Source organism: Nomascus leucogenys, chromosome 19, assembly GCF_006542625.1.
Source record: "Nomascus leucogenys isolate Asia chromosome 19, Asia_NLE_v1, whole genome shotgun sequence".
Taxonomy (NCBI): Eukaryota; Metazoa; Chordata; class Mammalia; order Primates; family Hylobatidae; genus Nomascus; species Nomascus leucogenys.
This window is the reverse complement of record NC_044399.1, coordinates 73,455,956-73,469,467: the sequence shown is the minus strand read 5'-3', so window position 1 is coordinate 73,469,467 and position 13,512 is coordinate 73,455,956. Positions and strand designations below refer to the sequence as shown.

The 13,512-nt window shown below is 50.9% G+C and overlaps 1 protein-coding gene across 1 annotated transcript in view; it reads right to left on the bottom strand.

The window, feature by feature from the left end:
• Window positions 1-6,157, bottom strand: part of UBE2G1 (ubiquitin conjugating enzyme E2 G1) — a 97,299-nt gene extending 91,142 nt beyond the window's left edge. Inside the window, exon 1 of the mRNA XM_030800357.1 lies at window positions 5,750-6,157. Coding sequence (XP_030656217.1) covers window positions 5,750-5,795 — 46 coding nt within the window. The 5' untranslated portion in view covers window positions 5,796-6,157. The remainder of the gene's footprint in view (window positions 1-5,749) is intronic.
• Window positions 6,158-13,512: the final 7,355 nt, after the last annotated feature.

The window sequence follows — 13,512 nt, the reverse complement described above, 5'->3', positions numbered from 1 at the left end:
TATGTAATAGACAGGCTGGGCACAGTGGCTAACGCCTGTGAATCCCACCACTTTGGGAGGCCGAGGTGGGCAGATCACCTGAGGTCAGGAGTTCAAGATCAGCCTGGCCACCACGGCGAAACCCTGTCTCTACTAAAAATACAAAAATTAGCTGGGCGTGGTGGTGGACACCTGTAATCTCAGCTACTTGGGAGGCTAAAGCAGGGGAATCACTTGAACTTAGGAGGCGGAGGTTGCAGTAAACCAAGATCACACCACTGCACTCCAAACTGGGCGACAGAGCAAGACTCTGTGTCGGGAAAAAAAAAAATGCAAGAAGCCAGGCATGATGGCTCACGCCAGTAATCCCAGCACTTTGGGAGGCCAAGGCGGGCAGATCACTCGAGGTCAGGAGTTCGAGACCAGCCTGGCCAACATGGTGAAACTCCATCTCTACTAAAAATACAAAAATTAGCTGGGCGTGGTCGCCGGCATCTGTAAACCCAGCTACTACAGAGACTGAGGCAAGATAATCCCTTGAATCTAGGAGGCAGAGATTGCTGTGAGCTGAGATTATACCACTGCACTCCAGCCTGGGTGACAGAGTGAGACTCCATCTCAAAAAAATAAAAATAAAATAAAATAAATACAGAAAGTACTCAGCACAGTGCCTGGTACATGTTAGTCCTCAGGAAACGTTAGCCTATATAAACATACATACAAGAACCTCTCTGAAAAGACACATTTGTCAGCCAGGCATGATGGCTCATGCCTGTAATTCCAGCACTTTCGTAGGCCGAGGCTGGTGAATCACCTGAGGTCAGGAGTTCAAGACCAGCCTGGCCAACATGGCAAAAACCCCATCTCTACTAAAAATACAAAAAAATGCGGGCGGTGCTCAAGCCTGAATCCAGCACTTGGGGCCGAGGGGGGATCACGAGGTCAGGAGACGAGACCATCTGGCTAACACAGTAACCCGTCTCTACTAAAATACAAAAAGCCGGGGTGGGGGGCTGAGTCAGCACGGGAGGGGGAGGGAATGGCGGACCGGGAGGCGGAGCTTGCAGGAGCGGATCGGCCACTGCCTCCAGCTGGGACAGAGCAACTCCGTCTCAAAAAAAAAAAAAAAAAAATACAAAAATTAGCTGGGCATTGTGGCACGCACCTGTAATCCCAGCTACTTGGGAGGCTGAGGCACAAGAATCACTTGAACCTGGGAGGCAGAGGTTGCAATTAGCGGAGATCCTGCCACTGCACTCCAGCCTGGGCCACTGCACTCCAGCCTGGGCGACAGAGCAAGACTGTCTCAAAAAAAAAAAAACTTGTGGCCAGGATGAAAAGACTATGTTTTTTTGTACTCTTTGCATTTTTAACCAATGCTTATAATACCTTTTCAAAAGATAAAATGTTTTAAAAGTATCTCTTGTGCTGAGGGATTTCTTAGTGTTTAACATAAGGCACTGCAAAACTTGAATTGCCACCGCTGAATTTGCAAAGGAGTAAGTCATAGTCTAATAATATCCACAGAGAAATATACAACCTATCTGATTTCATGAATCTGTTAGGTGTCTTTATTTGCTTAACAATTAGCCATAATGATCTTCTCTGAAACATTTTAACTCAGTAATCTTCAATCTGGGATGATTTTGTCCCTCAGGAGACATTTGGCAATAGAGACATTTATGGTTGTCACAACTAAGGGAGTATGCTACTGGCATCTAGTGGGTGAAGGCCACGAATGCTGCTGAACATTCTATAATGCACAGAACAGGCCCTACAATAATACTCAACCCAAAACGTCAGTAACGCCAAGACTGAGAAACTCCACAACCCAAGGAATCATTTTGTTCAATTCTGAAAGTAACCAGGTTCTTGATTAAGTTATCAACAAAACATACCCGATACATTCTACCAAGTAATTAATTTAAATCCTTAAGGATTGACAGACTAGAGGTTCAATAAATGTAGCCATTGTTGTTTTAAGTTTTTGGAGATTTTATACAAAAATTAGCCTGGCGTGGTAGTACACGCCTGTAATCTCAGCTACTGGGGGCCGGGGGCCGGGGGCCGGGGGCAGCAGAATCGCTTGAACCTGGGAGGCAGAGGTTGCAGTGAACTGAGATTATGTCACTACGCTCCAGCCTGGGTGAAAGGTGGTGGTGGCTCACACTTGTAATTCCAGCACTTTGGGAGGCCGAGGTGGGTGGATCACCTGAAGTCAGGAGTTCGAGACCAGCCTGGCCAACATGGTGAAACCCTGTCTCTATTAAAAATACAAAAATTGGCCAGACACAGTGGTGGGCGTCTGTAACCCCAGCAACTCGGAAGCTGAGGCAGGAGAATCACTTGAACCCAGAGGCGGAAGTTGTCCTGAGCCAAGATCTCGCCACTGCACTCCAGTTTGGGCAACAAAGTAAAACTCTGCCTCAAAAATAAAATAAAACAAGGCTTTTATTTCACCGTGTGTAGTTATCAAATCTTTCCAATAAATTTGGTATGTTTACATTTCAATTAAAATTCATTTGCCTTGCCCTACTACTTTGTACATTTTGAGCATGTTAATTAACATGCTTCAAATTTTTAAAAAATTATTAAAAACAATCCCATTGTTTCTGATCAAGAAGGCAGGAAAACTTAAATCTGCAGCTAAGTAACTTTACAATGAGGCCTGAAAAAATACAAATTAAATTGTTCTCTCCTCTATCTTAAAGTGTATTTTAGTATGCCCCATCAGAAAGTCAATCACTAAGAAAGAGCTTTGGGACGTTTTACTAATATTTGCTATATACATTGTCAAAAAAAGAGTGCAGGGGGGGGGTCAAGTAATCAGGGGGGGGGGGGGATCACAGGAGATGAGCATTGGCAAAGGTGACCGTTATAAAAACAAAAATTAGCCGGGGTGGGGGGGTATCGGGGGGAGGAGATGGCGGAACGGGGGGGGGGAGAGGATGATCGTGGGGACAGGAAGTCAAAAAAAAAAAAAAAAAAAAAAAAAAAAAAAAAAGAGTGCAAAACGGAACCAAGTGACCATCAAAATCACAGATAGGAAATCCTTTCACACATTGCTGCTGCTGACATTGTTCTATCTTATTTTACTTTCTTAGTAATGCATAACTTCTTTCACACCTTTTAAATGTTTATCTTTTCCATTATGTAAGAATTCAGAGAGGCCGGGCGCGGTGGCTCACGCCTGTAATCCCAGCACTTTGGGAGGCCGAGACGGGCAGATCACGAGGTCAGGCGATCCAGACCATCCTGGCTAACACGGTGAAACCCTGTCTCTACTAAAAATAGAAAAATTAGCCGGGCGTGGTGGCAGGCACCTGTAGTCCCAGCTACTCGGGAGGCTGAGGCAGGTGAATGGCGTGAACCCGGGAGGCAGAGCTTGCAGTGAGCCGAGGTTGTACCACTGCACTCCAGCCTGGGCGACAGAGCAAGACTCCGTCTCAAAAAAAAAAAAAAAAAAAAGAAAAGAAAAGAAAAAAACACTTTGGGAGGCCCAGGCGGGCGGATCACCAGGTCAGGAGTTCAAGACCAGCCTGGCCAGCACGGTAAAATCCCGTCTCTACTAAAAATACAAAAAATTAGCCGAGCTTGGTGGCGCGCACCTGTGATTCCAGCTACTCGGGAGGCTGAGGAAGGAGAATCACTTGAACCCAGGAGGCGGAGGTTGCAGTGAGCCGAGATCGCGCCACTGCATTCCAGCCTGGGCGACAGAGTGAGAGTCCGCCTCAGAAAAAAAAAAAAAAAAAAAAAAGCAATAAAGTTCTTTTTTTTTTTTTTTTTTTTTTCCGAGACGGAGTCTCACTCTGTCTCCCAGACTGGAGTGCAGTGGCGCGATCTCGGCTCACTGCAAGCTCCGCCTCCTGGGTTCACACCATTCACCTGCCTCAGCCTCCCGAGTAGCTGGGACTACAGGCGCCCGCCACCACGCCCGGCTGATTTTTGTATTTTTAGTAGAGACAGGGTTTCACCGTGTTAGCCAGGATGGTCTCGATCTCCTGATCTCGTAATCCGCCCGCCTCGGCCTCCCAAAGTGCTGGGATTACAGGCGTAAGCCACTGCGCCCGGCCCTTCTTTTTTTTGAACAGAGTCTCGCTCTGTTGCCCAGGCTGGAATGCAATGGCGCAATCTCAGCTCACTGCAACGATGCCTCCCGCATTCAAGCAATTCTCCTGCCTCAGCCTCCCGAGTAGCTGGGATTACAGGCGCCCTCCGCCACGCCCAAATAATTTTTTGTATTTTTAGTAGTGACGGGGGTTTCACCACTTTGGCCAGGCTGGCCTTGAATTCCTGTCCTAAGGTGATCCGCCCGCCTCGGCCTCCCAAAGTGCTGGGATTACAGGCGTGAGCCACCGCGCCTGGCCTCAGTGCCTTTCCAGTACATAATTTTGATGAGTATCCTGTAGTATCATTAGAACTTCTCCATTCACTGCAAGCTAACTCCCCCTGAGCATCTAGAACTTTAATACTTGTCCAAACCTGCTTGCTCATGGTCTAATAATAAACCCAATTATACAATCTGTAAGAACCCCTGACAACCTTTTCCTCAAGAAGCCATAAAGGTGATTTAACGAACACCTCAAACTCTTAGTAAATGTATTTCAAAGACAGATTTCATCACTCCAGTCTTTGGCTTCTGCTGAGGGCTAGAGGCTACTGATTTTAGAGTGGGTAGGGGGAAGATCGCTTGAACTGAAAATGACACACGCCGGGCGTTGTACAGCAGGGGTAAGTGCTGGTTCATTTCTCTTTAAATCTGGCAGCACGTGGGGCTGCATTGTGAAGCCACCAACCCGCCTCCCCCCTTCCACTCCGCACACGGACGTCTCCAGTGCGCATGCTCTGCGCACACAGTCCTAGCAGAGTAGGAGCCAACCCCCTAAAAAGTCAACCTGGAAGCCGCAAACGGCCGGAGGCCGGGACAATGGGGGAGGGGGGCCGCAGGCTCTTCGGGGAGGCCGACCCGGCCGCCGCCCCGGGCCAGAGCCTGCGGGCGCAGCTCCGGGGTCTGCGGGCCTGCGCAGGAGCCGGAATTGCGGCGAGCACAAAGCCCGGAGCCGGCCAGCGAGCGGCTCTCCCCGCGGCCCGCTCCTACCCTCCCCCAGCCGGGCGGCGCAGCCGGAGCCCGTGCCAGGCGGAGGCAGGCGAGGCGGCGATCCGCACCCCGCCAGGGTCTCCGGCACCCGCGCGCCCGCGTGGAGGCCGCCGAAGCCAGCGCTTTTGTTGTCGGCCCCAACTCCGCGGACCCAGCGCCGCCCGGGGAGAAGTTTTGTGCGCCTCACCTATCGCGCCAGGGCCGGTCCCTTCCGCCCGCCCTCGCCCCCCGCGGCTCAGACACCCAGCCTGGGACTCGCAGCCGTGCTGGGTCCGGACGCTCCAGCCAGCCCCGAAGGTCCGGCGGCCCCAGCAGCACCTGAGCCCGGGACCCGCCCCTCCAAGCTGGCGGCCCCGGCCTGGGGACCCGCACACAGCCCCTCCCCCGCAACGTCCAACAGAACGGTGGGGGAGGGGGCCTCCTCCTCTCCGACCCCCTGCGGGCCAGGCCCAGTCCCTGGGCCGGAGCTGGGTCGCGTCCCCGCCCCCAATGTCCTCCGAGAGCCGGGCGAGAACGGCTGGGCCCGGCCGGGACCGGAGCCTCGGGGTCCCCACCCTCGCAGGCCCGGGCCCCTTCGGCCGTGCGGCCGCTGGCCGGGGAGGAGAAGAGGGACTGGGCAGCGGCTGTCCGCGATCGCGGCCGGGCCCGGCGCCCTGCCGCCCGCCTGCTCACCTGCCAGCTGTCTTCGCAGTAGCAGTGCCGACTGCAGCTCCGTCATCCTCCCTGCCGAGGGCCCGGGCTGGCGCCGGGGCTTCCGAAGGGCTGGGGACAGGCTCTGGGGGCGGCTGGAGCGGGGTGTGCCGAGGAACCCGGGCCCCGCGACCGGAGCGCCGGAGCCGAGGGAGGCCGGGCTCAGGCGGCGGGAGCGGCGGCTCGCTGCCGGTGCGAGTCTGTTCGCTTCAGCTCTTTTCACAGCGACTCACGCCCGGAAGGGGAGGGTGCCCGGGCTGCCGCGGCGCGCACTGGGGCTTTGCTCGCCCGCTTCCCTCCTTCAACCCGCCCGTCGGCCCCACCGGTGCCTTCCCCCGCCACTGCCTCACTGCGCGCAGGGCCGTTCAGCGCAGGCGCGCTGAGACTGCCGACTTGGGAAGCGTCCCGTCCGCTAGCCCGACCCCTCGGCCTCCCGCCCCGCCCCCGGCGGCGGAACCCCGCCCCTTGAGCGCAGTTGTCTCGGCCGCCGCCATTTTGGGAAGGTCGACGCCCGGCTGCCAGCCCAAGCCTCCACTGGTAGACGCCCCGCGGACGCCATGACAAAGAGGTCGCGGAGGGTCAGATACAGCCTCTGGATTAAAGCAGTGGATGTAGGAGCGAAGAGGCCAGAAGAAGTGGTAGATGTCTAGTCGTTGGCGAGCGCCCAAAAGCCATCTAACACTGCCACATGGTGTGCGAAGTAGGAATTGTTAGAAAGCCGAAGTTAGTACTGGTGTGCCCCATTTTAACCAAACATCAAAATAGAGGCAATATATGATGATAATTCTCTTTACATGAAGAGTGCACCAAAAAAGCCACCGCGTCCGGCCCTATTATTATTGAGCCACCGCGACCGGCCCTGTTATTATTATTATTATCATTTATTGACAGCAATTCTCTCTGTCGCCCAGGCTGGAGTGCAGTGACCATAGCTCACTGCAGCTTGGAACTCCTGGGCTTAAGGGATCCACCCATCTGAGTCTCCTTAGTATCTGGGATTACAGGTACACACCACCATGCCCTGCTATTTTTTTATTTGCTTTATAGAGACGGGGGGTTTCGATGGGGCACGGTGGCTCATGCCTGTAATCCCAGCACTTTGAGAGGCCGAGGTGGGCAGATCACCTGAGGTCACAAGTTCAAGACCATCCTGGCCAACATGGTGAATCCTGGTCTCTACTAAAAATACAAAAATTAGCCCGGCCTGGTGGCAGACGCCTGTACTCCCAGCTACCCAGGAGGCTGAGAAAGGAGAATTGCTTGAACCTGGGAGGCAGAGGTTGCAGTGAGCCAAGATGGTGCCACTGCACTCCAGCCTGGCCGACAGAGAGAGACTCCGTCTCAAAAAAAAAAAAGGGCCAGAGGTCTCTCTGTGTTGCCTAGGCTGGTCTCAAACTCCTGGGTTCAAGCAGTCCTTCCAACTCGGCCTCCCAAAGTGTTAGGATTACAAGTGTGAACCACTGCCCCCTATCGGGTAGACCAAAGGGACCATTTTGATGTTTCACTTTAGCAAATCAAGGAAATTTACTTCTATTCCTAGTTTCTTTCTTTCTTTCTTTCTTTTTTGAGATAGAGTCTTGTTCTGTCGCCCAGGCTGGAGTGCAGTGGCGCCATCTTGGCCCACTGCAACCTCCACGTCCCAGGTTCCCGGGTTAAAGCAATTCTCCTGCCTCAGACTCCTGACTAGCTGGGACTACAGGCGCACGCCTCCAGGCCAGGCTAATTTTCTTTCGTATTTTAGTAGAGATGGGGTTTTACCATGTTGCCCAGGCTGGTCTTGAACTCCTGAGCTCAGGCAATCCGGCTGCCTCAGCCTCCCAAAGCGCTAGGATTATAGGCGAGAGCCACTGTGCCCGGCCTATTCCTAGTTTCTTAAGATTTATTTTTTGTTAAAAAAAAAAAAAAAAAAAAAGATTTATTTTTTGTAATAATTTCCAAATCTGGTGAAAGATCAGGGCTGGATAAAGGTTTGGAAATTGAACCTAATCCTCAAACAGTGGGAGGCCCCTGAAAAGTTTTAACTAGGAGTAGAAAAATAGCAGACTTGCATTTTGAATGTTTTGCTGTGGCTGCAGAGAATAGATGAGGAAGGGAGGGTCGAGACCAGTGCCCTGCAGGCTGTGGTGGCTCACATCTGTAATCCCAGCTCTTTGGAAACTCCACACAGGAGGATTACTTGAGGCCAGGAGTTGGAGACTAGCCTGGGCGACAGAGCAAGACCCTATCGCTACAAAAAAGTGTGTTTTGTTTTGTTTTGAAACAGAGTCTCCCTCTGTCACCCAGGCTGGAGTACAGTGGCACAATCTGAGCTCACTGCAACCTCTACCTCCCTGGTTCAAGTGATTCTCATGCGTCAGCCTCCTGAGTGGCAGGGATTACAGGCCTGTGTCACCATGCCTGGAGAATTTTTGTATTTTCAGTAGAGACAGGGTTTCACCATGTTGGCCAGGCTGGTCTTGAACTCCTGGGCTCAAGTAATCCAGCAGCCTCAGCCTCCTAAAGTGGTGGAATTGCAGGCATGAGCCACTATGCCCATCCCAAAGTATTTTTTTTAATAAAAATTTTTAAAGCCTGGAGACCCTTATGGAGATTGTGGCAGTAACTAAGACTTGGATTAAGGAGTGTCCATAAAAATATTTAGGCCAGCCGGGCGCGGTGGCTCACGCCTGTAATCCCAGCACTTTGGGAGGCCGAGGCGGGTGGATCATGAGGTCAGGATATCGAGACCATCCTGGCTAACACGGTGAAACCCTGTCTCTACTAAAAATACAAAAAAATTAGCTGGGCGTGGTAGCAGGCACCTGTAGTCCCAGCGAGTCGGGAGGCTGAGGCAGGAGAATGGAGCGAACCCGGGAGGCGGAGCTTGCAGTGAGCCAAGATCGCGCCACTGCACTCCAGCATGGGTGACAGAGCAAGACTCCGTCTCAAAAAAAAAAAAAAACAATTTAGGCCTTGGTGGCCGGGCAAGGTGGCTCACGTCTGTAATCCCAGCACTTTGGGAAGATGAGGAGGGCAGATCACCTGAGGTCAGGAGTTCGAGGCCAGCCTGACCAACATGGAGAAACCCCATCTCTATTAAAAATACAAAATTAGGGCCTAGGGCAGTGGTTCACTCCTGTAATCCTAGCACTTTGGGAGGCCAAGGCAGGTGGATCACGAGGTCAGGAGGTCAAGACCAGCCTCACCAACATAGTGAAACCCTGTCTCTACTAAAAATACAAAAATTAGCTGGGCTTGGTGGCCAGCTAACAGTAGTCCCAGCTGCTTGGGAGGCTGAGGCAAGAGAATCGCTTGAACCCAGAAGGCGGAGGTTGCAGTGAGCCGAGATCGCACCACTGCACTCCAGCCTGGGCGACAGAGACTCTGTCTCAAAAAAAAAAAAAAAAAAAAAAAGCAAAATTAGACAGGCGTGGTGGTGCATGCCTGTAATCCCAGCTGCTACTTGGGAGGCTGAAGCAGGAGAATTGCTTGAACCCGGGAAGGGGAGGTTGCTGTGAGCTGAGATCGTGCCATTGCACTCCAGCCTGGGCAACAAGAGTGAAACTCCATCTCAAAAAAAAACAAAAAACAAAAAAACAAAGACTAGGCCTTGGTGATCTATCGGATATAGGAAAGAGCGGGGAGCACAACAGGTGACTCTCCTGACCCAGGTGACTGGGTGCCATTGGTATGACAGACCAAGTCTGAGGAGTGGGTCTCACTTTGTTGGTTAGGCTGGTCTCAAACTGGTCTCAAGCGATCCTTCCTCCTTGGCCTCCCAGAGTGCTGGGATTACACGCGTGAGCCACTGCACCTGGGCCCTATCGCTTTTGAGGTTAATGCCATCCAGCTGCAGCACTTGCCACTCCCCTTTGGTGCTGTGACCTGCAGACCCATTCATCACAGACTTTTTTCCTCCTGCCTCAGAGCCCTTCTCTTTATTCTACTCCAGCCCTCCACCTTGGGGACCTAATTACCCATGTGAATGACCCAACCGGTACCCCTGCCTCTCACCACTTGACTTCCTCTCCTTCCCTTCGCACCAGCTGGTCTCTCCACGTTCCCGTAGGACAGTCTCGCCACCCAAAATTCCACCACACCCCAATACTTGGTTTCAAGCCACACACCCTGACCACCATTCCTTATCCTTCCAGCTTTACTGGCTTTAGTGTTCACACCACGCAGCTCTTCCACCTCAACAAAACCCCATTCTGTGTACCACTTTTTTTTTTTCTTTTCTTTTTAAAACAGTCTCGCTCTGTCAGCCAGGCTGGAGTGCAGGGCGCGATTTCGGCTCGCTGCAGCCTCCGCCTCCCGGGTTCAAGCGATTCTCCTGCCTCAGCCTCCCAAGTAGCTGGGACTATAGGCGCGTGCCACCATGCCTGGCTAATTTTTTTTGTCTTATTGGTAGAGATAGGGTTTCACCATGTTAGCAAGTATGGTCTCAATCTCCTGACTTCGTGATCTGCCCTCCTCGGCCTCCCAAAGTGCTGGGATTAGAGGCGTGAGCCACCGCGTCCGGCCCTGTTTACCACTTTTTTACTATCCGTCATTTCCTTCCTGTTCTCTCTTCCTCCTCTTCTGAGCTTAGAGAGTAGTCCATTACTACAACCCTTCTCTCCATACACCCTCAACAAACTTGGCTGTTTGTCTCCCTCTCTCTCCATTTTAGTGTCTGGCTGATCCTCAAGCCTGAATGAACCCCTGCACACCCAACTGTCTAACTGTATTGCTTTATTTAACAAACATTTACTGAGCAACAACTATGAGCTAGACACAATCCTAGGACTCGAGGTCTAGGTGTAAACTACACTGACCAGGTTCCTACCTCATGACACTAACATCTAATGGGACAGAACAGTCAAAAAGTAAACAACAGCCAGGCGTGGTGGCTCGCGCCTATAATCCCAGCAATTTGGAAGGCCAAGGCGGGTGGATCACCTGAGGTCAGGAGTTCAAGACCAGCCTGGCCAACATGGTGAAATCCCGTCTCTACTAAAAATACAAAAATTAGCCAGGCATGGTGGTGCATGCCTGTAATCCCAGCTACTCAGGAGGCTTGAGGTGGGAAGATCCCTCGAGCCCAGGAAGTTGAGACAGCAGTGAGCCATGATCACACCACTGCACTCCAGCCTGGGCAAAAGAGCAAGACCCTGTTTCCAAAAAAAAAAAAATCAGCATTGGATTATGATAAGTGATAAGATGGAAATGAATAGGGTGAGTGAACAACTGAGGAATAGGGTCTGTTCTAGATAAAATAGGGAAGGCTTTTGAAAAGATTTTAATTGGAATGGGATTACAAACAGGATATGCCATTTGATGATTCTGGGGAAGAGCATTCCAGTCAGAGGAAATGGCTACTGCTAAAGCCCACTGGTAGGAAAGACTCTCAATTGAGAATTATCAGCTGCTACAAAGAAAGACTAGAAAGGGTGGGGTGGGATGCGGTGGCTCAAGCCTGTTATTCCAACACTTTGGGAAGCTGAGGCAGGAGGATTTCTTGAGCCCAGGGGTTTGAGGCCAGTCTGGGCAGCATCGTGAGACCCATCCCACCCTCTCCCCTGCGACCTGTAAGTCCCAGCCGTCTCATTTTTTAAAATAATAAAAAATAAATTTAAAATTAAAAAAAATAAGGCCGGGCGCAGTGGCTCACGCCTGTAACCCCAGCACTTTGGGAGGCCAAGGTGGGCGGATCACCTGAGGTTGGAAGTTCGAGACCAGCCTAACATGGAGAAACCTCATCTCTACTAAAAATACAAAATTAGCCAGGCGTGGTGGTGCGTGCCTGTACTCCCAGCTTCTCGGCGGGCTGAGGCAGGAGAATCGCTTGAACCCGGGAGGGGGAGGTTGCAGTGAGCCGAGATCATGCCATTGCACTCCAGCCTGGGCAACAAGAGCAAAAACTCCATCTCAAAAATAATAATAATAATAATGGCAGAAAGGAGGTCAGCATGGGTGGGCAGCTCCATTACAGCCTAATGAAAAAGCGGCTACAAGTGGAGGTTGGAGAGGCAGGCAGGTGTCATCTCAGAGGACCCTGTGGACCACAGTGAAGAGTTCAGAATTTCGTTTAGTTGCAATAAATAAAAGCCTTGGGAGGACAGTGATCTGGATTACTTTTTTTTCTTTCTTTCTTTGAGACAGAGTTTCACTCTGGTCGCCCAGGCTGGAGTGCAATGACGTGATCTCGGCTCACTGCATACTCCGCCTCCTGGATTCAAGTGATTCTCCTGTCTCAGCTTCCTGAGTAGCTAGGATTACAGGTGTGCAAAACCGCACCCTACTAATTTTTGTATTTTTAGTAGAGACGGGGTTTCACCATGTTGGCTAGGGTGGCCTCGAACTTCTGACCTCAGGTGATCCACCCACCTCAGCCTCCCAAAGTGCTGGGATTATAGGCGTGAGTCTCTGTGCCCCACCAGAGTTACTTTTTTTTTGAGATGGAGTCTCGCTCTGTCGCCCAGGCAGGAGTGCAGTCGCGTGATCTTGGCTCACTGCAAGCTCCACCTCCCGGGTTCACGCTATTTTCCTGTCTCAGCTTCCCAAGTAGCTGGGACTACAGGCGCCCGCCACCATGCCCGGCTAATTTTTTTTTTTTTTTTTTTTTTGTATTTTTAGTAGAGACGAGGTATCACTGTGTTAGCCAAGATTGTCTTGATCTCCTGACCTCATGATCCTCCCAAAGTGCTGGGATTACAGGCGTAAGCCACTGTGCTGGCCTTTTTTTTTTTTTTTTTTTAGACGAAGTCTTGCTCTGTTGCCATGCTGGAATGCAGTGGTGCTGACTGCAACCTCCACCTCTCAGGTTCAAGTTATTGTCCTGCCTTAGCCTCCCAAGTAGCTGGGATTACAGGCATGCACCACCACACCCAGCTAATTTTTGTATTTTTAGTAGAGACGGGGTTTCACCATGTTGGCCAGGATGGTCTCAATCTCCTGACCTTATAATCCGCCTGCCTCAGCCTCCCAAAGTGCAGGGAATACAGGCGTGAGCCACCACGCCTGGCCACCAGATTTACATTTTTTAAATCTCATTTTGTTATTTATTAAAAAGAGGGCGGGTTGTAGTGGCTCACGCCTGTAATCTCAGCACTTTGGGAAGCTGTAGTGGGAGGAGTGCTTGAGCCCAGGAATTCGAGACCAGCCTGGGCAACATGGTGAGACCCCCGTCTCTAAAAAAAATGGAAAGAAAAAAAGAGGGAAAAAAATAAAAAAGATTGCTAGAAGACGAGTTAGAAGTCTATCACAGAAGATGAGGCAAAGTTCCTGATGGTTTGAACCAGAATAGAGGCAAGGATGATAAAATTTGTCAGGAGAGTGGAATGGGAAAGGATTTGAAATACTGCTTTGAATTTAAATGGAAAGGTCTTGCTAATAAATGTGGGTGGTGGGGAAGGGAAGAATCAAGGATGATTCCTGGGTTTATGACTTCTGGAATAACTGGTTTGATTTCAAAATGGGGAAGAGAATAGGGTTTGGAGTGATACCAAGTCATCTATTTTGGATGAGTTATGTTTTGTCTGTTTATTAGACGTCCAATCAGAGGTGTCAAATTAGCATATGCTAATAAGACAAGCTCAGTGAAGAGACCAAAGCTACAGACATAAATTTGTAGAGGTCAGTGTTAGGTTTCCTGGGGAGAATGTGTAATGATGTTTAAAAACAAAACAAAAAAGCAGCCCGGGCAACATAGTGGCATAGTAAGACTCCCTCTCTACAAAAAAATGAAAACAATTTCCCTAGGCATGGTGGCGCATGCCTGTAGT